At 43.7% G+C, this 25,540-nt stretch overlaps 1 protein-coding gene across 2 annotated transcripts in view; it reads right to left on the bottom strand.

The window, feature by feature from the left end:
- The window catches only part of TPD52 (tumor protein D52), a 123,048-nt gene extending 112,927 nt beyond the window's left edge, over positions 1-10,121 (bottom strand). Inside the window, exons 1-2 of one of the 2 annotated variants that reach the window (XM_059862769.1) lie at positions 9,974-10,084; positions 1,656-1,737 (exon numbers count right to left, since the gene is read on the bottom strand). In XM_059862769.1, the coding sequence (XP_059718752.1) occupies positions 1,656-1,662 (7 nt within the window). In that variant the 5' untranslated portion in view covers positions 1,663-1,737; positions 9,974-10,084. Of the gene's footprint in view, positions 1-1,655; positions 1,738-9,973 lie in introns of both variants that reach the window. The other variant, XM_059862761.1, reaches the window with a different exon arrangement.
- Between the last annotated feature and the right edge of the window lie 15,419 nt (positions 10,122-25,540).

Consider the following 25,540-nt stretch of genomic DNA (forward strand, 5'->3'; position numbering starts at 1 on the left):
AGCTTTTCATACACCAGCACCAGTCTAAGTTCCTCTCAGCAGGGCTGCTCTCAATCCCTTCATTCCCCAGCCTGCACTGATACCACAGGTTGCCTTAACCCAGAATCATTTACAGGAACAAATTACACACTTAAGAGTGTGAACAACTTGCATCTCAGAAGTTGGTGTTTTAAGCAATGCACCCAGAGGGGACCATAAGGCAGAAGGCTCACCTACCATTACAGCTGTGCTATGAGTGCACCGACCACTTTCCCTACAGGATTGCTGGACTGTTAAAACCAACTCCTCAAAAACACATTTGAACCTGAAGGATCCCCATACATGCACCAGCAAAACCATTAAACTCCTGCTTCTTTAGAGAAGTGCTCCAACCAACCCAATCAGTGGGCAGTTAGTGCAGCCCAGCACACAGAGGCCATGTCCTGCAATACATGCAGCACCTCTCTGGCCCTTGTTACATGCCTGGTGAGCTGCTGGCTTTTTCCTCCTTTGATATTAAACAGAATTAAACAAGTTTATATTGAATGTCAGCACTGCTGGAAATGAATAATCAATAATGTAATTGCAGTAGACTGATTTCTTTGGAAAAAGTCAACTGTTAGAGACACCACAGTCCAAAAGAGAATTCTTCCCCCTACACTAATCAGAGATTCCTCCAGAAAAACAAAAGCAACTAAATTGACTGAGATTAACCTGAAGGGCAGGAAAGCAAAATTTGTTTGCATCTAAAAATCAAGACTATATTCAAAAAGAACACTGCACTATATTCAAATTCAGTCACTGCATTTCACTTTTCCCAAGAAGCATACTACTACCTGCTTAGTGTCCACACTAGTTCTGCTACATTAAGTTTTAAGAAGTTTGATATACAAAGCTCAAGTAGCAGTTCACAAAGTACAGACAGGTGTCTCTGTTGTACCTCATCATTTACTAGAAGTGCACTACGAAATTCAAATGTATTTTAGGAAGGCTAGTATTTAAGACTGATTGCTATAAACAGTTATTTAAATGGTAGCAGCAACTGTTTATTCCTTCATCAGAGTTTTCAGGCAAGGAAGTTTAGAGTGGGTATCTAAAACACATCTTTACTGCAGTTAAGGACTGCTTTATTGGAGAGAATAACAGTAATGTTTCAGAGTCTTCCCCTCCTTCCAAATTACTGCACTTAAATCATGACAGTGGCAGCCAGCTAAAAGTGCAGTAGAGTTTTTGGCAGTTAAACTACAACTTCCATGACTCACAGGATCCCCCAAGAAGCTTGGGGCTGAGGTCCTCACACATCCTGAACCAGGAGCTGGTGGAAAGGTACTGTGCAGGGATCCAACCACAGCCTGAGCCCTGGAAGAAGTAGGGAGCCAACCCACAATGTGCTCAGTCTTGTTCAACAGCAGCACAGCACCAGTCTGCCATTTCAGACAATGGGAAGCTGGGGTTGTGACCTTCTTCAGATGTCCAGACAGTTCTCTTTGGGGTCCTCTGCAGCAACTTCTGTTCCCTGTTCCTTCAAGTCATGACATACTTGGGATACCAGAGTTGCACAGGGGCCCCTGCATGGCATACTTGGGATACCAGAGCTGCACAGCACCTAGAGAGTCTGCCCAGGCAACAGACAAAAAAGCTTGTCACAACTCAGAGCACAAGAAGGCAAAACATACCTGCCATGCAGGCACCAGAGCAGTCTTAAGAGAAAGACAAGAAGTCATTTCAGGTCTTTCCTTTTACTCAAGAACAAACTCCCTGTAAAAAAAAAAAAACAACGTTTCGGAACATAACACTTGCAAGTAGCTTGCTGAGGAGACGCAACAGAGCATGAATGGTTCTTTTAAGAGCTCATAGCTCAAAGCAAAGCACATTGCAATAAAACAGCCTGTTTTCCTTCTGCCAAGACAGTGACATCTGGCAACAGGAAAGTCAATATTTAAATCAGGCTCCATTCCCACCCTCTGCCTAGGCTGGTACTACTTCTGATGCTCCTCAGTGCTGAATGCACGTCAGCTGCTGAGCAAAGCCTCTTCAGGGACTGCCTGGCGCAGATTCTTTGGTGCTATGGAAACAGCCTGCACAGCGGCGTGTGATCCGCTCACGCACACCGAGGCCTGTGTGTGTGCAGGCACAGAGCTAACCTCTGCCTGCAGTAATCAAAGCAGCTCTGAGCAGTCGGCAGGTTAAAAACAGTGACTGATCTGCGGGCTTTTGAGTAGGAAGTACTGGTTCCTACTTAAAGGACAGCTTCTTTAAAGATGCTTATAGGCAAGTCCTTGTACAGCCCCATTCCTGGGAACCTGTGTGAGGAAAGGCAAGGGACATATCAGAACTCTGATGTACTCCTGCAGGGACTACAGGGTATCAGTAGATGCAAGTTCAATGAAATGGCCTTCTTTGAAGGCAACCTGTCCTGGCAGCAGCTGCAAATGTCCACCACTATGTTATTCCCAGGAACTGGGTTTCTGTAGAACATTGCAATGAACATCAGACAGAGAAGACTCAAGCAGAAGCATAAGGGGAGTTTCTTTCAAATTCTGCTATCCTGATGAAATTAATCAAGACATTCTAATGTCATGATGGTGATACACATTTAGGAGAGAACAGACAAAGAGGCATGAGTAAGATCACTTCTTGCTCATCTTGAGACCCCTACTAGTAGTTTACAAAAAGTAAACAATGCAAAACAGACACAAGCAACATCCCCGATGCTCATAACAGAAATATACAGCTTTGCCAGGTTAAGAAGCAGTTAAAAAACATTACTTACAAAGCTTTGTTTTCAACCTTTTTGAGGTTTTTCTCATGAACAAACATTACTGCCATACATAAAGTCCAATCCTAAAAAAGCACAGGAGGAGCACCTGTCTGAAAACACCAACTCCAGCCCAGGCTGCCTCCCTTGGCACATCTTTTCATCTCCATCTGGGGGTTAGGGGGTTCTGATGAAGCACCACTTCCCTCTAGCTGCTAGACAAGGGAAAGCTAAACAGGAAAAAATACCTGTTCTTCTGATACTGCTTGCCTAACTCACCACCCCCAGCAAGCTGCAGGTGCTCCCCAGCCTCTTTGTTACTCCACAATACAACACAGGCATTGCTAGTGACAGAACATAAGCTTTGAGCCAAGCTTGCAAGGCCCCAGGACTAGAGACTTGTCAGGCTTGCTCTGTTTCTACCCTTCTTAATTTGCCTGTGGGCTTGTTTTACTTGGTGTGTCTCAGAGGAGAGACAGAGAATGTAAGAATACAGGCATGGTACAAGTAAGGGAGCACAGGGTTGACAATGGCTGTAAAAAAGTCATCAGTCACCAGTGGAGATGTGCAGTTGGACAAAACTATTTCAGAGATAACAGAGAACAAAGGAACAATATCCAGCATATATAAAAGGCACTTTATATAATAGATTTAGATGAAACACAGAGTTTGCAAAGCCATGAAAGAAACGGCAGATATGTAAAAAGCAAATGTAAGAGAAGGATTCCAGTGGATCCTACAGTGAGGAAGAAACCACCACAATCCTAGTCCTCCCAGAAAAGGAGTCACAGTATGACAACTTGCTCTAATACCCTGCCACCACCAAAATGATACTAACAGCCTCAGAAGCCAGGGGAAGGACGAATAAACCACCAAGAAAAAGGTGCAGAAACTAAGTTTGTATGTTAGCTTTATTATTACTAAGACTTCATCTGCATTATAGTCTTTTTCTAAACTAATTATTGAATTAGACTGCTGAAATTTCAATCATACTAACAATAACCAGGTTTTCTTTCCATGTACACACACAAAGTGTGCTTCTTCTTTATCTATGAAGTTTTTAAGCACAATACACATTTGTTGTTCTGCTGGGAGGCTACAGGCAGGAGAGGGGCAGTTCAGAAGCCTGTCACTCCAAACCGCATGTGTCACAGCATGTAACTAAAGATCTCAGTTCTGCAGAAAAGGGAGCATTCCAGGCTTGGCCAAGGCAGCACTTGCTAGGCCACTCCACTGTCAGTCAGCATCCAAGGACACTTACTGCTATGCTCTCACACTCTGGAATAGAGAAGTCAGCTTGCAAAACAGGAAAGCTGCCTCTTTCAGTGACAGCATTCACACCACAGCAGTAATGCTGGTGTCTCTCCAGATAGCATCAATCCACCCCTTTCTGCTCAGGAGCAAGCAACAGCACAGTGAGCATTTTTCCACACACCAGCATTTGCTGGCAGCCAGTGCTGTGCTGCTCCCCCTACCCACCCAGGGACAAGTGGCTGCAGACTCCTGAAGCTGTACTTGTACTTGCATGAGCAGAAAATCCATACAGGCATCTACACCTCTGCCAGAAAGAAGTGTTTTCATAGCAGGGCAAGGATACTCCAGAGCAGTATCCTGACTCATGGTATCATCCTGCCAAACAGCCAAAGCCAATACACAGCTATATATTCTTTCACTTCTGCTCCCTTAACTGGAGGCAGAGGAAAAGGAGTGAGACAAGTAAGAGGAAAAGACAGGAGTGACAATGAACCTTCAGGAGAGATCCAGATTATAAAGTTCTGGGTAGCTGGTCTGTTATTGCAGCCCTTTTCAAAAGAGAAGGCTTGCAGTAGAAAGCCTGTCCTCCAATACAAGGTTTTGAAGGTTCCCAGTCACTCTGGCTAACACACCCAAATATGAGCAATTTTGAAGACACTCTCCACTTGTAACAGGAGAGAAAACTGTCCCTCTGGAGACTTAAATTGAAGCTGATACAGAGTGACTGTGTTGGCTGAACAAGAGCATTTCAATTTAGTGCTTAATCTCACTTAATGCTTGCTTTCCCTTTCAGCCACCCTTTGTTTGACATTTTTCTGCTTACTCACTGCAGGATATTAAAAGAACAAGGGTAAACACCTCCCTTCCTCCATATAGGAAATCTCAAATTAGAAGTGTCCATATTACAAAGACTTCAGTGGAGACAACAGTGGGGTCATCATACGCCTACCTGGAGCATCTCGTAAAAGCACAAAAATCCCACACCCATCAGGTGTCTGCTGCACAGGGCTCACCAAATGACACTGTTTCTCTCTCCTATTAAATTAAGAAGGAGGAGATTGGATTATTTTCTTTTGAAAACTGGTCAAGAAACATTGGCTTTCAAGAACACTCCTGCACTGTATCTGCTGCCATGGAAACATCACTTTTTGAAGAGATATAGCACATATCCTCCTTTACCTGCAGCAATGTCCAGCACCCTCAGGAATCAACAATCCACAAACAGCTCACTGATTTTACATGGCAAATCTAGTCCCTTGTTTTCCTGGAGGACTTCTCTATACTGGCTGAGGGACTTCCTGCCAATAAAAACTGCCAGGACATCTTCCTGTTAAAGGAGCAAACAGTTGTGAAGAAACAGGACAAAGTCTTCACAGCCTTTACAACACTCAGGTAGCCAAAGCAGATTTTGTGATGTCCTTACCCAGTAGGGTCAGTGCATGGCAGAAAGCATCAGAAACCCCAACACCCACCACCTTCTGGGTCTATGCTGACATCTGGCTCACAAAGCAAAAGCTGTTAGTCAAAGGCTGCTGTATTCAGCAGCTGTAGAAGACAAGGGGAAAAAATGTACATACAAAGTTGACAGGAGCATGAACAGAGATATGAATGACTTAAAAATGAATAGAGATAACATTCCCAAGGCAGAGTAGTGCAGTATGTGGTTACTGACAGCCCCTGCAGATGGAAGGGGCTGTGCTCTGCAGCCTCCAAGTGCAGTTCATAGCAGCTCAATAGCACTCGTGCCCAGGCCAGGAGAGGTGTTAACATATGGCAGCCAACTTTCAGCCATGAAAACCAGCTGTTCCCACTTCAGCCACAAAACATCCAGATCAAGCAGAGCAAGGCACTTGTTCAGCCTCCACCAGCACTTTCTTAAACCAAAGCCAAGTTGAAGTGCTTTATTTTAGGCCAGAAATGTCAGCCTGGGCCTCCAAGGCCTCCCATTGCTTTGGTGGGCATTTGCAGTGGGAGAAAGGGGGAACTCGTGGGCTGCTTCAAAGTGTGGGAAACTGGAATAAAAAGGAATTGCATCAGTTTCATGTTGGATTTTAAAAGCCCCGAGCAGTTACAGCTTGGCCTCATTGGAGGATCAAAGGATATAGATCCTTAGCTAAGCTTTCCCTGCACCAAAAGGGTGAGAGCAGACCTTACTCTGCCTGAGTGAAGGACTGTAATGCCTGTTGGGACAGCAGTCATTGTAGGGAACAGGGAAAAAGATCCATGCATACCACAAGCAACAGATTCTTTCCACAGTTGGAGCACTGGGCTATTCTCCATACCCTACTGAAGTGGGTGTGAGTATGAATAAAGAGTTCGAGTTACCCTGCAATGCTCCAGCATTGCAGAAGGCAGGAACAGCTGACACTGCTCCAGCCTCCAGCTGCCCACCCAACAGCTGTGCATCAGCTGCTCCAGCATCCCTCCAACACAGCACACTGATCCCCCACATTTCTGTACCTCATTCATGCACTAGCTGAGAGGGGGGGACAGCAATGCTATCAAATAACTACGTAATGACACCTCACCACAACAGGACCCTCAGCCTGAGTCAGAACAGGGTTTTCCCTACCAGTACAGTTTCTCTTGCAAAAGAAATTAAAGCCCGCTGCTGTTCAAGGGACCTATTCATGTAAGTCTTCTGTTATTTCTGTCATCTTCAAGTCACCATAACAGACACACAGCTCAGTGAAATCATTCTTTCTTTGCAGTTCCCACAACAGCTGTCCACTTGTATTTACTTACAAGTGTTTGATTTCACAATTGCACATTAAGTAAAAAAAAAAAAAAATCATACCTACAGTACTGCAAGTACCTAGTGATAAGAAAACAAATAAAGCAGTAGGAAAAGTTACAGCTTTGTCCAATAGGACAATTGGGGAAACCTTGTCCTACTGCCAGCAAAAAGTTCTTTCTGCACAAAAAATAATATTAAAGTCCATTCTGTCAGCCCCAAAAGTGCAAGGCAAGGCTCCAGGAAAAGAAAGGCTTACATAGTCTCTCAAGAAATCACATGTAGTGTTTTGGGACTCCTTTTAAGCACCACAAAAACCTGAAGATTTTGAAAGACAAGAGATTACATAAGTGAAGTGTTGCTGAAGCATAAGAGGAACCCCTGAACACAACTTTGGAAATGGATCATTACCAGATAACTGTGCTGTGGTGCATGTGTTTGTGAGACTGCTCAGTGGCACAGTCTCCTCATGCAGAACACTGCTTCCACTGTAGGGGCAGCTTCATCCTTATTTTTCCACTGTACCAGCACCAACAGTAACAGTGGCAAGCCAGAGAGAGACTCATTTTGCAAGCAGAATCAGGTGTGGTTGCGGTTTGGTTGTTTTGCTTTCTTTTGGTGGGGGAGAGTAGGGAGGAAGAGGAGACAACAGCATCTTTGTGAAAGCACAACTGCAGTTATTAATCTAGTCAGCAACTAAGTCCATATAGTGAATCAGATTTTTGTTCATGACAAGTTAAAGCAAAGCAACAGAATAAGGGACTCCTCATCTCAGGATAATATTATATCCATTTGGCTTGAGCTTACACTACTGCTTTGGCACCTGTAATCACAGAGCAAGAAACTCTGGGTGCTTGGAGACCTATTTCCAGAGGTGTTGAAGCGCACTGAGAATCACATGGAGCCATCCAGCCAGTCCAAATATCCCTTCACTGAAAACAAAGACATTTAAAGTGAAAAGTTGCTCAGGGATTCTGATGCTGCTGGTGGTAGGCTAGGAACAACATTTTAAGGACTGCTACCAAACCTGACTGCTCAAGAGAAAGGAGAGACTTAAGCACGTTCTACACCCAGAGCATTAGCCTTGTCTAGTTTGGCTGCAGTCCTAACCATAACCTAGATTTTCTTCCTATCTCCTAATTAACACTACCTGAGAAAGCTGTCACCATAACAACAGAGTGCAACCTCTGACTCACAATTTTAAACAAATTAATTCCTGTTTAGAAGAGGTAATCGAGAATGTTTATGCTGGCACCAGAGACAGGACCTGATGGCCTGGACTTTAACCATATATGTTGGCTTTAGGGTGTAATAACATGGTATCATTAAGCAGTTTCCAGTGCAAGCACTCTAGTTTGCCAAGAAAGATGGTCTTTGAAGTCTAATTGGCAGGGTATTAGAAGCCTTTAATTAACTGGCACAAGCGTGTTGACTGGTCTAGATTTTCCCACTGTACCTGCAGATCTAAACCTCACCATGAAGAGAAAACAGCATAATTTCTCCAAAAAGAAGGCAGAGGAAGAAGGTGTTGCACCACGTTTGCTCTGTAACAGTCCCTTACATCACACTAGGTACACTATTCTGATAAACATCCTGAGGTGTAATACCCTATTTGTACAAAGCACTTTATAACAGAAATGAGTACAACAGCAAAACAAGCCTCTAGTAAGTGTCAGGACTGTCACTAAAGTTTTTTCAAAAGATCATGTTATTTTACTCTCCTTTCCCATCATTAGATGTTCAAGACGCTGCAGCTGCAATAAAGACCTCTGCCTTTTTTATAGGAGTGCCTCAAGAACTTTGAGACAGATACTGAAATCAGTTTTAATGCTCCTACAGTTGGAATTAAAATTCTGAAGCAACTGACAGTCATGCTATTATCTGGCACAATTCCGTTTGTTGGTACCCAAGAACAGGGTTTGGGGGCTGTTTTCTTTCCTTTTTTGGGGAAGTTTGTTGTAGTTTTTTTGTTTGTTTGTTTTTTAATTTATACTTATACTGAAGATAGACACAGCACTTCAAAATGGTTGAAGGAACCTCCCTGAGGTGATTCAGCCCCTCACCAGATTACCTTCTGGTCAGGCAGAGGTAGCCTGACCTTTTCTGTAAATACAAAGAAACTCAGAAGGCACTGTTAAATGTACAAGTGTAGTACACAATCCTCGAAACACTTAACTGAGAGCAAATCAAGGCTGGCACCTGCTCAGCTGGCAGAGCACAGAGCTTGACCGTGGCAGAATAAGGAGTACATTCCCAGCAGCTCATGCACCTCCAACATCCCAGGCACCACAAATGCAGGCTTCCTGCCATCTCCAGCATGCCAGGCAGGAAAACCCTGAATGAAATCAGCCCAAGGGCACAGACACCGAGCTGGGCCAAGCAGCCCTGCCAGCTTACTGCAGGTAACTTAGTGACCCCAGCCTGCCCTACCTCATCTAAAGGAGAGCAGCAGGCGTGTCGTTCAGTACCACACCATATAAAAGGCTCCAACTGATTTATGAATGGGTTGGATAAACGTAATACACCTCTGTGGGATAAGCTTATACAGCAAGAGAAAGTGCTTTGCTTGTATTCATGTCAGTTTTCATCAGGGCACCAACTATTATCTTGGGCAAGCAGTCCCAAGGTTTTTGGGTTTCAATAAACCATGAAGTTTTAGGAAGAGTGTTGCAGCCACGGCAGGCAGGACACCAGTGCTCCCAGGCAAAACACACACCAGTTAAGCACCACAGAGCCACAGCGGCGCCAGCCCTGCTGCCGCTCAGCGGCCGAGGCACAGCTGCCCAAACAGAGCTGCCAGCTGCGGAGCAGCCCCGGGCTGAAGAGAATTGAAAGGGACCAAACCCTGCGCACAGCGCTGGTCAATCTAAAGTTGCACACTCGTATAATGGAAGAGCTTTACTTTTACTGTAGGGTAAAAGTAGAAAGTTTATTCTGCCCGCGAAGCGCCGCGGGAAGGCCGGGATGTGCTGCCCGTGCATCCGCGGCTGGGGGGCCCGGCAGCCGCCCCGTGCTCCGCCGCCCGGCCCCGGTTCCGCATTTCTCGAGCCGACGGCCGGCGCAGCCTTGCCCAGGCCGCGGGCAGCCCCTTCCGCTCCGGTCCCAGCGCAGCCCAGCAGGGCTGGGCTGGGCTGAGCAGGGCAGGTCCGGGCCGAGCAACGAAGGGCTGCGAGAGCCACCGCCGTCCCCGCCGCGCCAGCGCCGGCAGCCGCCTGGGGCGCAGCGGCAGCGCCCACCCCCCGCCCTACCTTGGTCCCTCGGGGGCTCCATGGCGACCCCGCGCCCGTCCCGGTGCCCGTCGCGGCTGCCACAGCCCAGCCCGGCTCGGCTCAGCTCGACGCCCGCCCCCGCCTGGGTGGCAGCGGAGGCACCGCCCGTGCCCGCGGGGCGGGGCCGCGCCCGTCACTCAGCGGCGCGTCCCGCCCAGGTGAGCGAGCACCACCCCGCCCCGCCCCGCCCTGCCCTGCCCTGCCCCGCACAGGTGAGCGCGGCACGGCCTGTCTCGGGCCTGCCCCTCCGTCAGACCCTCACCGGCTGTACCCTGGCTCCAGGGCAGCGCTTGGCTCTGCAGTGCTGCTGCACCTCGGTTGCACCTCGGCTTCTGCTGGCTGACACCGCGTGGCACCGGCTCGCTGCGGAGAGGGACAACCAACCTGCCCGCAGCTGGTGAGACGGGCAGGAGGAAGCTACGATTGAAGAGATACAGTTCACAGAATCAGTCAGGTTGGATAAGATCTCTGAGGTCACTGAGTCTAACCTATGACCAAACACCAGTTTGTCAACTAGACCATAGCACTAAGTTCCAAATCCAGTCTTTGCTTAAACACCTCCAGGGGCAGTGATGCCATCACCTCGCTGAGCAGCCCATTCCCATGTCTAATCAGTGAAAAAGTTCTTGCTAATGTCCAACCTAAACCACCCTGAGCATAGCTTAAGACTGTGTCATCTTGTCCTGCTGCTGATTGCCTGGCACAAGAGGCAGATTTCCACCTGGTCACAACCTCCTTTCAGGTGGTTGTAGAGAGTGATCAGATTACCCCTGATCCTCCCTTTCTCTAGCCTAAATAGCCCCAGCTTCCTCAGCCATTCCTCACAAGACCTGTGCTCCTGACCCTTCACCAGTTTTGTCCTTCTCCGGACATGCCCCAGCACCTTTGTGCGGCTGTGGAATCTTCCTTCTGGTTGTATATCAAAATATACCCACTCACACAAATTGTGCTGCATTATGGAAATTAAACGGTGATTTTATTCTCACTTTAGAGATTGCCCTGCAAGACTCACTTGCATTTATACCAGGCAAGCTAATAGCCATGGCTGCCTTAAAGAGACTACAGCAGCTGAAGAGAAAACCAACAACTGTTCTAGCTGCAACTCTAGCTGCAATCACAGCTCTTTCTATTAAAATATCATTAAGTTCAGAGTTTTCATTATGCATTTTGACCAGCAGGCTGCCTTACCGAGAATATTGAGCTATCAAATAGATCTTTGCTTCGCCCTTTTCAAATCCCGGGCCTTGACATCTATGGATTTGATTGTTTGAAAAGATCAATGTTTGTGCAGAATGAGCAGCAAGGCCTCCATGGCAGGGCTGTGTGAATAGCCAAATTGTCCCCAGCGTTCAGCATGCACAGTCACATGCTAAAGCAGAGCACAATAGAGAGTCATGAGGTGCCAAATCAGAATGTCCTTGCTTTGGATAATAAACAGCGGCAGCAAATCCAGGTAGTTTTCGATCCACAAGGCAGCTGAGGAATGTGAGCTTTTGCTAGGGAAAAGGAAAGCATGTTTATATTCTAGGATATGCAGAGTTGCAGCAGAAGGTTCTTAGAGTGATGACATGAAAATAGGAAGTCAATCAGAATAAACCCTGCATGTTTATATTTTTTTCCCATATATATGACTCAGCACAAATTCATCCCACATATCTCAGATAAGTTTTATGGAGGTTTCAAAAAATAAATTCAAATAGATATTTGAGAGAGTACATCTACTTCTATTAAAAAAAAAACAACAGATTTTTTCCCCCATAGTACTCCACTTGAAGTCCAAAGCTTTCCCACTAACCAGCTGATATGTGATTATCTGTAATCACAGTGGAAGAATATCTGTTGCAATAAAATTTGCCCTCCTTTGCAGGTACTTTCACTACCAGCAGGGCTGGCAGCCCTGAAATGCCTATGAAGAACCAACTTGCAGAGCAGTAAAGTTGTCAGCATATCACTGCCTCTTGTAGGGGAAGGGACATTTCACTAGCACATCCATAAAAGCAAGAACTAGCCATGAGGAAAGGACTGCTACCTGGAGAGCTGATTCAGTAACCTCTGGAAGTGGCACTCCCACCATCCTACCTCAGTCTGGATAGAGCAGAGCACTGCTGATTCACTCACCACCCACCCAGCTGAGGAACACCCTGTTCAATGCAAGTGCAGCCTGAATGGACAGTTTGCTGAACTCAGTGTCTAAGCTTAGAAATACCCCCTTCCCAGTCCTGCTGGATACTGTGCTGCTCAATTTCCCCAGCAGCTGTGGCCCTCTCAAAGAAGCAATGGGAGTACATGTGATACCAGATCCTAAGTCCCCAGCTGTCCCGCCTAGGAAAATTTTAGATGCAAGAGACACAGTCAAAACCCACCATCTCCAAGTACAATGATGTACTGCCTTTTTACACATTGCCCTGAGTAGCAAGGAGATGGAATTGTAACAAGCATCTATTACTCAAACTGAAGCCTGTTAAAAGTTGTATGAATGTTGCCTACAGGCTCCAATTATGATCACAGAACATAAACCCATGAACTGAGAAGAAAAGACTGCATCTGTCCTGAAGGTCCTGTTGTGTCTATGAAAAAGGACAGAGGTGTAGGACAATGGGACTAGGGGTGTACTGAGCTCAGTGCCTGCGACTTCCATTTTCTTCATTTATAACAAATAAAAACAATCACACATATAGCAACCTGGTCTAGTGGAAGGTGTCCTTGTCTACTTTAGTGGGGTTGGAACTAGATGATCTTTAAGGTCCCTTCCAACCCAAGCCATTTAAGACTCAACAGAAGGCATGCCTATTAGAACTTTGAACCACCTAAATACAGGACTTAAAAATACTTTGTCCTGAGTGGTATTGGGCCTGTCCTGTGCAAGGGATGTTTATTGCAGGGAATATGAGTAGAGCAACAAACAAACACCTGACATTATGGCTGCATGTCACATTTCATTTCCCACTCACAGCACTGGAGCCTTCCCAGTGTTCTGCCATACTGGTAGGCTTGGTCTCCCACTGTGGTGTCAGAGTCCAGTTTTAAAATACATTCCCCCTAGATCAGCTGTTTATGGAAAATAACTGGCAAGGCAGTCAGAATTGAATAAAGGCCAAGGTGTCAAAGAATTAATACTGCTAAAGTGAATGTATATTGAAGAATATGCATCTAAGAGTAACTTATTTACATTTTGTTTCAAAATGCAGCAAAAGGGCACCACTGGCTTGGCTTCTTTCAAAGCCTGGAATGATTTTATTAAGCTAAACCTCTGTTCAAGTACCTCTTCAAGGCAGAGAATGAAGCCCTTAGCTCCCATAAACCTGTCCTAGGCTCAGGAGGAAGTACTCTGCCACGGAATCATGTGGCAGAACCTCCAATGTTCATGTTTAGGATCATGTTCAGAACCTCCAATGGAAATGGTTCCAGTGCATATAAAAAAAGTTCACAGCACCGAAAGAGTGTGACATTCAATTTTAGTGAGTGAAGAACCTTTTTGCTCAGCTGTGTTCTGCTAAGGAGATTTATAAATATTCATTGTGATGTAGCTAAGCACACCATTCTCTGGCTCACCTCGTAGCCCCTTCCTCATAACCTCTGGCTTGGACATTCTCTTGCAAAGTAAAAATTCAAAACCCCTTTAGCAGAGGACACATCTACATTCTGAACCACAGTATAACAGGTAAATAAAAACTGTACTGAACCTGTATTTACCATATGCCAGGTGAATATCACTGGGATATTAGTGGAAGGAAAACAGACAAGCAAGCACGCTCCCTCCCTCTACATTATTGCCTGATGCACCAAGCAGAACCAGCAGAACCCTGAAAACACTTAACTGGATCAAAGTCCTGGCAACAAAGAGGGGCATTGAATCAGAAATGCTATGCATTATGTCCCTCCTGAGGAAGCATTTAAAGTCCCTAAATTTAGATCTGCCTATGCCAAATCAGCTGTATAATCAAAAAGAGACACTGAACAAGAAAGAGCTTTTTTAAGCTGGTATCATCTGACTCACAAGTCAAAGGGTTTATAGTTTTTATGATGTTTTTCTTGCTAAAACTCTTCTGTGGAAAATAAATTCTTCATACCTCTTAGTGTCTACAGGTCAAGATCACACCATGGTACCCACTGGGATTGAAAAGCAGATGCCTGGTGGGACTCTAAAATCCCATAGGCTCCTGCCTCACCACAAGCAAAGTGCGGCATGTTGCTGAAAATATCTGTGGGTGCCTTTACACCTCTTTAAATGCCTGAGTGTCTACAAGTCCAAGGCCACTTTTGAAACCAATCCTGAACTGGTTAAATGCTGAACACCCTGCAGTTCTAAGAATTTGAGTGAGAACACATTGAGGCCAGGGCTGTTGGAGATGCCTCCGAAAGATCTTGAAGGTCTTCAACTGAATAGACCACTGTAGAGAAGCCTCCACGAGCATTGCAAGTGGTCAGCTGGCTGTGAGACTGTTATTTGTCCTGGGCCAAATCCCAAAATCCTCACAAGAACTAAACCCTCCATCAAAGGACCAAGCTTCAAGTGCCTATGTGAGCTTTTCTCTGTAACTAATCTGACTGGGTGCATGCAAAGGACTGTTAACTGGGAGTTTGCAACCCCTGCCTATAGCAGCTTTTGGCACCCACTGTGTACAGCTGCTAGCAGATGCAGGGTAAGAGGGCTTGGGGTGGGAAGTAAGCATTTTAAATAAATAAATAAGTAAACAATTCTAATCCCGTGTTAAATCTGCTACAGGGGCACTAGAGGGAGGGCTAGAGCACTGCATGAGTTTGGAATTTGTGTCTCTTGGTTATTTTCATTATTTTCCAACAAAAGAAGAGTACCTAGAAGTTTATTTTAATTAAGTGCTCAAATCTCCAAACAGATCTTATTTTGCATGAGATGCATACAAGAAATTGAGCATAGACGTTCACACAGATGCATGAATGCTGTAAATGTATATCTAGGAACGCTTCCTATTTCTCTTCCCCCCTCTCCCCACCCCTGCTACTTTCACATGTGAGCAGAAGAAATGTTTCTAACTTCTCGTTACCTATTTATCTTGTACCACAACTGTCTTTGATAGCATTTGCTCAATTTTAGCTCCAGGAATGATGTGATAAAGTGTTCTCAAGCCTTCTAGCTGTTTCCAGTTATGACATAAATATATTGATTGGAGAGCACAGTCTTTTTACCGTGCGTCATCATCTACAGCAAGCTTCATTGCTGTAGTAAATATACTGCAGATAAAGCCTTAGCTAAACTAAATCCATGTCAATTAACTGCTGCTAATTAGTTGGTCACAATTATTCTATTTCAGAAAATAGATGGAATAGAACATTTTATCATTCTAAAATTGATAAAATTGATACTGGGAATAAAATGAGGTCATGTCTTCAGTAACTCATTACTAAATTATTTTTGAGGGTGCAGTGTTGTACAGTTACTACATGATAATTAAGAACCAGAGGATCTAGGTTTAAATTGTAGTTAACTTTCAGTATGCTCTTGTGAGATGACTATGTACTACCAGGGCCACTTTATTACTGGTAAACCAAAACACGAGTATTATTTAATATTTTTTAGAAGCAGACAAAAAAAAAAAAAGAAAAGCAGAACGGGGGCCAGAAAAAATATGTAGGAGTGCAATTACAAGGTTACAAGGGAGAAAAAAAGCAATGATCCAATTAACTAAAATTGCTGCAAATTGTTTATGTATTTTACAGGCAGAAGACTAATGGGAAAGCCTGCTTGCTTACATAACAGAAGCTGTAGGACTCCAGCCTTTTGAATTCCCTCAGACATTTTTTCCTTATCCATTTTACAAACAAGAAGTCAAGGCTCATAGTTCCTTGATAATGTAACATCTAGCCTGTTGAAGAGACAAAATCTGTGTTTCAGGCTTCTAAGTATATAGCTGTTTTCATTGAAAAGGCATACCACTGAGCTAGACAATGTAAAGTGAAAATAAGAGCAACAAATTAGGCTATAAACACTGAGATTAAACTTTCATTCATCTCATTAATATTTTACTAGTAACACTGTCTACTCCCTGCTGCCATTATCGTAGTGAGTAGGCAGTTTCATCACAGTCTCAATTAGAAATGCTTCCAGTAAGAGTTGCACAAATCAGATATAACTCATATAACTTAGTCTTTCCTCCAGATTGTTGTGAAGCCAACTATGCTATGTCTTAATATAGTTCTTACCTCATCTTATAAAGCTCACTTTAAAACTCCTTGCAAAAATCATGCCTTGAAATTTCCCCAAAGAAGACAGACCATACTTCCAATTTCAGTCACAACAAAACAGATAAAACAAGTCTCCTCCCTTCTTTTCCCATAACTTATCTATTCGTTTAAAGCAGCACAGAGTTTATCCAGTTTCTCAGAGAGCCTAAACCACCACCAGAACTTTTCCAAAATGGGCAGCCACTTCCCTGCTCATCAGCAGCAAGGAGGCACAGAGGTGGTTCTGTGAAGTCAGACACCAGTCAGCCCCCAGCCCAAGCAGGTTCCAGTTCTAGTTTTGTCCCTTCAAAGAGAAAATGACTGTACTCATTTCATTTGCAATAGCGTGTAGGTTGTGTGTCTGAATTATACATTGCTGCATGTGCTAAATGCAAGAAGGAAAGCATTCTTTCTTGTCTGTGCATTCACTGAGGTTTGTGCTTGTAAGCAGTGATAAAGCCACACTGCAGGCTGATGGCAAGCAGTGCACATGCAGTTACCGGCCCACTAACCCAAAGGAGAATTTATGCCTCTTAAAGCAGTACCCTGCCCTCCTACAGCACTAGCTGGGCCACATATAAATGTTTATGCCCTCATTCTAAATTTATACCTGTCAGCTCCTTCTTGACCTCAGGTTGTCCTCAGTTCATGCTTTGAGAATTTCAGTCTCAGTCCTCACTGCAGCAGCAGCAGCTCTCCAGATCAATATACAGACATGAACTGAGTGAATGACTGTAAAGCTCCTGTGTCTGAAAAATTCCCCTTACTCTTCCAAAACTGTATTTTTTCATCTCACATTCTTCATTCCCATTTCTTCACTAATAAATAGTCTGAGTTTCTCATATGAATCTGACTAACAGCTAGACTTGGCTTCAGTACAGATTCTGTTTCCTTCGTGGCAGCAGAGGCTGTTGACTGTCCCTAGTGTGCACTTGGCAAGATGGCTTTCCTTTGTTACCTTGGGGGAAAGTCATTCCAGGCACGTGGATGTACCTACCCCACTGCAGGGCAGGACCCCACAAAGCAACCCAGAGTTTTGGTTGCAGCCTTGTGCTGTTAAATCTCCTACAGGTGAGTCCATTGAGCTCCTGGCTCAAAGCAGGGATGTGCTACACATAATGACACTCACTTTGCACTGCAGTAAAGGGTGTTACAAGGGCAAGGGCAAACTCCTAATCCATTCTGTAAAGCCCTGGGAGAATGCAAAACACAAGAGGGGGTCTGAGGAAACAGCTGTTTGCCTGTTCTTCCTTCTTCTGCTGAAAGCATTTGAATGTACTCACTCAAAACGAGAAATCAGTGCATGACAGCCCCCCTACACTCACAGACATCTTGAGGTGCTGTAGTTCAAAGGCATAAAAGAGGGTGTAAGTTCAAAAGCTGTAAGGCAGCATGTCCTGCAATTCACAGGTTCATGATAATTAATCATTTAATCAAGGTATTCAGAGGGGTTTTATGAGCAATATGTTGGTTTGCTGAAGGAAACAAGCATGTGAAGGGTTTTCTTGCTCAGCTTGGAGCCAGACCCTACTTTTCTGGATGAAAAACTAGTATTTGTGGCTGTTGTCTCAGAACACTGAACTCTCTATTTTTATTTTTATTGTGAAAATGGTACATAATGATATCTTCAGTGTGCATTCAACTTAATGTATTATCTACTACTGTCAACATAAAACAGCCTATGACAAGGCCCATAGTTTCTTTTGCAGTTCTTATATGGTTTATCCTTAGGTTTAATAAAGTAAATCACTATGTGGCTCTGTGTCTCCAGCCAATTTCAGCATTAAGAGGAAATATCACAGATAACACAGCTAATTCTCTTCTTCTGTGTACCAAGACACAGTCAGAGTCAACTCACTGGTGTGCAGTTTTCACTGTTATCAAAACATAAAATGAAAGGGGAGTTTAGCATGCACCCTGAAGAAATTAAAGACATGCTGCACATTCTTTTTCCTTATTGAGTAAAGCAGTAAAAAAGAGGCTTGTCTAATGGTGAAAAAGTAATTAACATTTGAAGATGTATCCTGCTCCTGTGAGGAGGCTTGATTTTGTGCAGAGTATTTCTGTCAAACTAGAGTCTCCAAGTGCCTTGCAGTATTAAATATGTTAGCTGAAGAACTAAATAATAAATAAGGCCAGGGGAAGACAGAGCTTTTAGAAAAGCTCTAAGTGGTCATTTCTTTCATATTTAAAGAGGATGTACACTACTTCCGCTCAGCCCTGCCCACTGCCCCCCCTTCAAATAAAACCAAAGCAACAATCCTCTTAAATTAGCTGATGATAAGTACTCCACCTATTCACACGCTCCATCTCTGCACAAACATGCACACAATAAGAGAAGGTGTGGATGTTTAAGTCAGTTTCCACATGGATGATTTGGCTTTTACTTGTCTTAGCTGCATGAGTCTTCCAGCGACCCATTTCTGTGGCAGCTGCCACCTCACTGCCATTGCGCTGTCTCACTGTCCTCGGACAACATTTGGAAAGTGCCTGTAATTATTTATCAGGCCAGGGAAAATGCCAGCACCCCCATGTGATGTTTATGAGCTTCCCCCAGAGCACCTCCAGGCACGGTGCAATGCGTTTTTACAGGGGCTGGAGTTCAGCAATCTGGTGAATTCCCTTCTTGCTTCTCCATGCATTGCTTGCAGCTTCCCAGCCTGTAAGCCCCATGGATCCCTCACCCCCATCAAAACAGGAGGAAGGGAGACACCAGCAGACCAAAGAGCAAAAACAGCCCTTAAGACAGCAGCTGGAGGAGGACATTCCTAGGAAGCATTGCCAGAGACAAAAAAAAGACAAAGCTCCAACAGCAGCCTTCCTTTCTCATGAAGCTTCTTACATGGCTTATCTTTATTTACCTTGTCTTTTCTTTTTTATAGTCAACAGAAATATAAATACTAAAATGATTGGGCAGGAATGTACCCTTTCACAGCCTTAATGAATGTGTGTGTGCTGGACATGTAAGCAGTGGTAAGTGACCAGACTTCAGCCTCCTTATTGCCACTATTGAAGACAAGATAAAGTCTCCAAAATAATGAAAATGGTTTCTTAAATGGCATTTGATAACATTCTGGTTCTTTTAACTTTCTTTTCCCATCAAGAACCTTGAGGGAGCTTCATGTCCTCAGACTCACCTTTCTGCCTTCTGGGCAGTTCTAACAACACAGTGCTGTCCTCATCTAGGTCATGTGCAAACTGGAGTCAAAACAGCTTAGTTAATGCTACTTCATAAAGAAAAGAAGAAAAATGGAGGTGAATGCCATACATAATCAAGAACTGGGAGTCAGTGAAACTTGGGCAAAAAACACCAAATATTATGTTTATATCAAACTGCAAGACTTGTTCACTACAAATCTGATGTCTTGTGCTCAGAAGTCATTTTCCAAACCCCTTAGTTACTATTTTTTTATCACTCCTACAAGCTTATTACTTTCAAAACAGTGCCAAATTCAAACAGAAATGCATTTTGTGGGCCCAGTCAATCACATTGCAACTTTAGTTGTGATACTGCAATAAACAGAGACATATTTGTTTATTGTTATTAATTTTATATATATATATATATATATATATATATATATATATATATATATATATATATATATATATTCTTACACAAAGCTTTAGGTCACAAAGCTCTTACGAGGAGCAGCTGAGGAAGCTGAGGTTGTTTAGCCTGGAGAAAAGGAGGCTCAGAAAGGATCTTATCACTCCCTACTCTCACTGCAGAAAGGAGGTAGTAGTGAGTGTCTTCTCCCAAGTAACAAGTGACAGGAGGAGAGGAACTGATCACAAGATGCACCTGGAGAGGTTTGGATTGGTTGTTAGGAAAAATTTCTTCACTGAAAGGGTTATAAAGCATTGGAGCAGGCTGCCCAGGAAAGTGACTGATTCATTATCCCTGGAGGTATTTAAAAGATGTGTAGATGTAACACTTGAGGACAGGGTTTAGTGGTGAACTTGGTGATGTTAGGTTAATGACTGGGGTGATGATCTTAAGGGTCTTTTCCAATCTAAATGATTCTGTGATCCTGTTCTATGGTTCTGTGGAGCTCCCTTGCTGTCCATCACGCTGTTGTGTCAATGCAGGCAGAAGGACCTGCTGTGCCAATCACTGCAGCTACTCCAGGCCAGCTCTGCAGTACCTAACTCTGGGATTTTCAGTAATGGAGCTGTAGAGCAAGAAATTGAATTGCAGGTTGTCATCTAGCCATGGGCCAGCAGAAATATGGACTGCAAGTGAGCCCTGGGCTTGCACAGATACACATAATCAGATCCTGAACTAGTCAGGGCATACTCCACAAGACATGGCTTTAGTGGTGAGTCCAGTATGCAAAGAGGTGTCTTTGTTTGTGGTAGGGTACATGCTGCAATGGGAATAGTCCAAATAATCTCCACAGGGTATATTACAACTGAGTTCAGAGGTGATAATCTCCAGAGAGTATATCACAATTGAGTTCAGAGCTGAGTTTATAATGCAGATCAATCTGACAGCACTTGTTCACATGAAAAATGGAGTTAAAATAGCAGTTCTAAGTATTTGTTTACATTTTTAGGTATCTGTCTGGAAGGTAACACCTCTCTCATATAGCTTGAGAATTCATGTGTCCTGTGCCCAGGAACTCAGGAATGCCCACAAACCAGGAGAGGTGGATTTGAGCTTCAGGGCCCCAATTCCCTTCTCTTAGAGCTGGTGTGGTATTCTTACAGCAAAGGCAACAGGAGAAAGAGAGACCTTTTGCTTATATGACATTGCTTTGCTAGAACATCATGAGGATACTTACATGTGACATTATGTGACAGCTGAATAATGCTTTTAATAAAAACATAACCCAGTCAGTGTCTTCAGCCTGCTGACTCTGCTTTTCATAACACTCTATCAATGTCAGGAAGTTGTCAAAAGCTATAAATGGTGCTGAAGGGAAGTGCTAATGTCGTTCCTCAAGCCTGTGATCTACATAATGGGAAAATATTAACATGAAGACATTAACACAAGATATTTCTTGTTCTTAAGGTGCAAGGGTTTTAATTCAGTTGAAGTGTTTGGAAAATGTGAACAGATTTTCAACCAGCATGAATCAGTATAGTTGATATTGACTTCAGCTTAGACAAGCTGATTTCTACTGAGGATGCAATATAAATATTGACAAATCTGCTATTATTCATTCATTCCTATTATTCAAATAATGAGCTGGGCAGAAACAGCTTCAGCATGTGGCCACACATGAAGGCAATGCAGTTTCACTTGGGTTTAGAATTGAAGGCAATTTTAGAGAATGTGGTTAAATTGTTCTCTGGAAAGCCCAAAAACAAGTCAGGATACTGTGAGGAGCACAGTGCTGCTCCCTGGCAGCACAGCCAGCAAAGCTGAGCCTTCACCAACAAGGAGCTGGGGTGCTGAGAAGCCAGGACAGGATCAGCTCCAAGGCAGCAACAGGCATCAGACACGGATGGGTGCTCACCAAGCAAGTCTGTAGCAACAGGACATGTACAAGGGCAGGTCAGGAAGCTGATCTGGACGAGCTGGGTCAGGGTCAGAATCACAGCAGCACCATCCAGGGCAGAGGCACCACTGCAGCACAGCAGCAGTGCAGTACAGGGGGGCCAGGGATAAAACCTCAGCTAAAAACAGCTCCCAGGAGGGCAGGCCTGTGCTTCTGTGTGTCTCCACAACAGCCCTTATCAGTGGAGCTTGGTTGACCTTGGATATAGCCAGCTATGCTCCAGAAGGGGATTTGCCCAGGGTCCTGGCAAGGAGGTTCCATTTTTCCATCCCTGTTTAGAAATACAATTTTCTCCTCTTTCTCCTACTTTCTTTGACAGATGTCAGTCAGAACTGCATCTCATTGGTATGAATTAAATTTTTCACAGGTCTTCAGCAGGCTAATTGTTGAGTGACTTCAAAATAAAAGAAAGCCAGTGTATTTCAATTTTAAGAATACATCTGGAGGTTTAGATAGAAGAAGAACTTCTTAATCTTTTGCTTGCTCTTTGCAGGGAATATGAAAACTGGGGGAAGTTATCCCCATAAATAAAATAACCCATTTAGAGGAACTGGTCCATCCCTGGTGAAAAGTCACACAAAATACATATTATTGCTACTAATGCTCCCACTACTAAGCACATCTACCACTTTGGGGGGATCATGATGTAAATGTGGCTTTAATGTGTATTAAATGTCTATTAATGCCTATTAGGCTTCAAGCGGATGGGCAGCCTGGCAGCGTCCCTTGCCAGGAACAGCTCTGCACATCAGTGCTGGGTCTGGACCCAGCAGCACCAGACAAAAGTGCACATGGAGCAAGCTCTCCTTCCTCAATCTTCTATACAAATGCTGATGCCTCTGAAAAGAGAAAAAGTCTGATCAATGTGGTTGCATTCATTTTATTCATTTCATGTAATCTACAGGCACAGGTATATGTGGTGATAAGAAGCAGTAATGGAGAAGGCAATGAGAACATGGAGAGTCAGAGAGGGGACATCTGGACCAATTACAATATTAAACATACAAACTTTTCAGTGCTTAAATATTGCTTAAATATTTGGAAGTGAGCAGTTGTATGTTGGAGATGGAGCATATGTTAGGTTTAAAGAAAGGGGAAATTAGAGAGTGTGCAGAATCAGACAGGGAAATACACACCCAGAGGTTAATTCTGATGTTTCATAGGGCTCCTCACTGGTGGAGTAACTCCCTAGTGTCTGCCTTGGGAAGAGGGACCTGCCCGCCTGCTTGTGGCAGCCAGCGATTCCCTGCTGAACCAGCAGGAATATGATATCACTTATCTGCTTCTGAGGATGGAAAGAGACATTTACAGGGACCAGATCCCACCAGAGAGCAGCAGTGTTTGAAGCAACCACTGTCAGATAATTTGGACTTGAAATGACTGAATGTCCAGGGCTCTTCTTTTCTTGACCCAGCAGTGGACATACCGCTTGTGATGGGATGGGAGATCACAAAAACAGGGACATTTTTCCTCAGCTTCATTCAACAAATTGCAAAGATCTAACAACAGACCCTCAAACAAGCCCTTTCTCAGAAGCAACTGGTACAACCTGAAGCCTGGATGCTGCTGGTCAGTGTTCAGGACCTCCAGGGATCCTACATCTCTATCAGTCAAGACCAGTATTTGGAACATGCTGGCTTTTTCCATGGGGCAGGAGGGAACTGCAAAGTTTTAGCTGTAAGTAATACAGCTCAGGAGTATTTCAGGAATAAATATTTGAAAAGTTACATGAAATGATGAATGCAAGAGTGTCCAATCATTCAGCTTTGAACCTTTACAGAGTTAGGCCTGTATTTCTATGTGCAATGCCTAAAAACCTGACTATGTTTGTTTATTGATCTAGCAGTTTCCATTCCATTAATTGGTAAATTGCTGTGGGAAATGAGCAGCTTGAACTTTTCTGAACTCCCACATATTGGTTGCTCTAAGCAAGATCCAAGTATGACAAAGAGGCTTGTCACTGCTGCAATATCACAAACAGAATATGTGAAGGAAAAAAAAGGCAAAAGTATGTGTGGGGGGGATTTTCACAATTAAGAAACCTTGAAATAGACTGTTGGCCCTGAATTTGCCAGAATGGAGAATCAAATGGATTTAGTAAAAAGCAAATAATTCACAATAATAGTGTCCCATGTTTCCATCTTCACCCAGAACAGATGTTTTTCTAGCTCATAGCAGGAAATAATGGTCCTGAAGTGAGAAAAAAGGGAGAAAGGAAAGTAGAGCTCTTATAGGTAAAGCTGATGTAGATGCTGCTCTGGCTTGCAGGTTGATACTTCTCTCCAAAACTCTCAGAGCTAATCTGGCTAAGAGTTCACTTTGACTAACTCATGAGGAATCCCAAAGAAACCAGCCCTTGATTAAATTCAGGAGGATAATCTCATGCTTTGAACTCGACCTATTCTATTCTGGGTGTCCTGCGTTCCTTGCTCTGGGTTACAGGAAGATAAAGTTGCTTCTTCAAGCTCTTGGAAGGAGGATTGACATGGGATGAAGGCAAATCTCATGGAAAGGCTCCAGGGACCAAATGTCAGGCCACCAGCTCTTCAGTCAAAGAGAGCTAAAAGAAGAGGGCATCCTTGGCAAATGATTACTAAGGAGTAACAATTCGTTCAAGCCACTGAAAGGATTCCTGACTGCAGGAATCCCTCTCTTTACTTGACCTGAATACACATGTATTCCTTCTTTGAATATTTTATGCTGTTCTGGCTTGTAGCATGCATTCCAATACTGTGCCCTGGTTTGAATGTTGTTTTTCTATGTCATTTGGAACAGTCTCAAGAAAGAAAAGATAAGAAAAATGGTTTGAAAGGGAGAAAAATTAGCAAAATGGGCATTTCCATCCCTAGTATCTGGGGCAACAGATGGGGTGGTGAAAAATATGCCTGTAAGGCAAAATTCTGCTTCAATCACTCCTGTGCCCACCAGAGACAGTTCTAATTTAAAGCACAGAGGATCATGCACTATGGAGCTACACTTTGTTAATTTATTATCCCTCACCTTCATCTGGTGCGTAAATCATGACAACAGGCAAGTGTGTAGCAACAGCTGTATATTGCTCTGTCGAAGCAAGCAGAGTTAGATCATCAGGAGGTTTAAATATGAAAGAATTTTACATGTCAGTTTAAAAAGCTCCCACAATTTCTATGTTAAAACATCACATCAGCCCACTAGCAGTCTTTCAGAGAAAAGGTAGGAACAAAATTGAGAGAGAGGAAGTTTGATAAATAAACTATTTTAAGTATCTATTCTCTAAGAATTTATCAGGATGAGATAAAGGAAGTGGTTCAGAATTTTTGACCAGCCACTTTGTAAGCGATAACACTGAGTCAAAAAGAGAAAGCATATTTTATTTGTTTGGTTTTGGTTTTATGCTGCATTGGTATGCAGCATCAAACCAAATCTATGCTGCATTGGTATGCAGAGTGATTAAGCCTTCCCTTTGCCATTCAGCACACAAATGGCCAGAAACCAGCCTTTTTATAGTGAGTTTCATTTCTTCCTGGATTAGTTTTCTGCCATTATCAGTTGGCTCACCCCTCTAGGAGCATTAAACATTTACATTTAGGCAATATGAATTACCCTTGAGTTGTTCCCTATTTAGTTTCTGTCTGTGAGGATTCATACTTTTCATGTCTTGAGCAGGAGTTTGCTTTACCTCTGATTTCAAGCAAGGTGTATTTACAGACACTGCAGACTGGCCCAGAGATCACGTGAGGATCTCAGAAAAGTGTGCAAAACCTGTTCTTCTAGATGCCTGCTCACAGATACCGGAACTGTGGGATGACAAGGCAATGTGTAAATAAGTTACTGGGTCTTCAGACAGAATTGTACTGTA

The sequence above is a fragment of the Haemorhous mexicanus genome, chromosome 1 (assembly GCF_027477595.1).
Source record: "Haemorhous mexicanus isolate bHaeMex1 chromosome 1, bHaeMex1.pri, whole genome shotgun sequence".
Lineage (NCBI taxonomy): Eukaryota > Metazoa > Chordata > Aves > Passeriformes > Fringillidae > Haemorhous > Haemorhous mexicanus.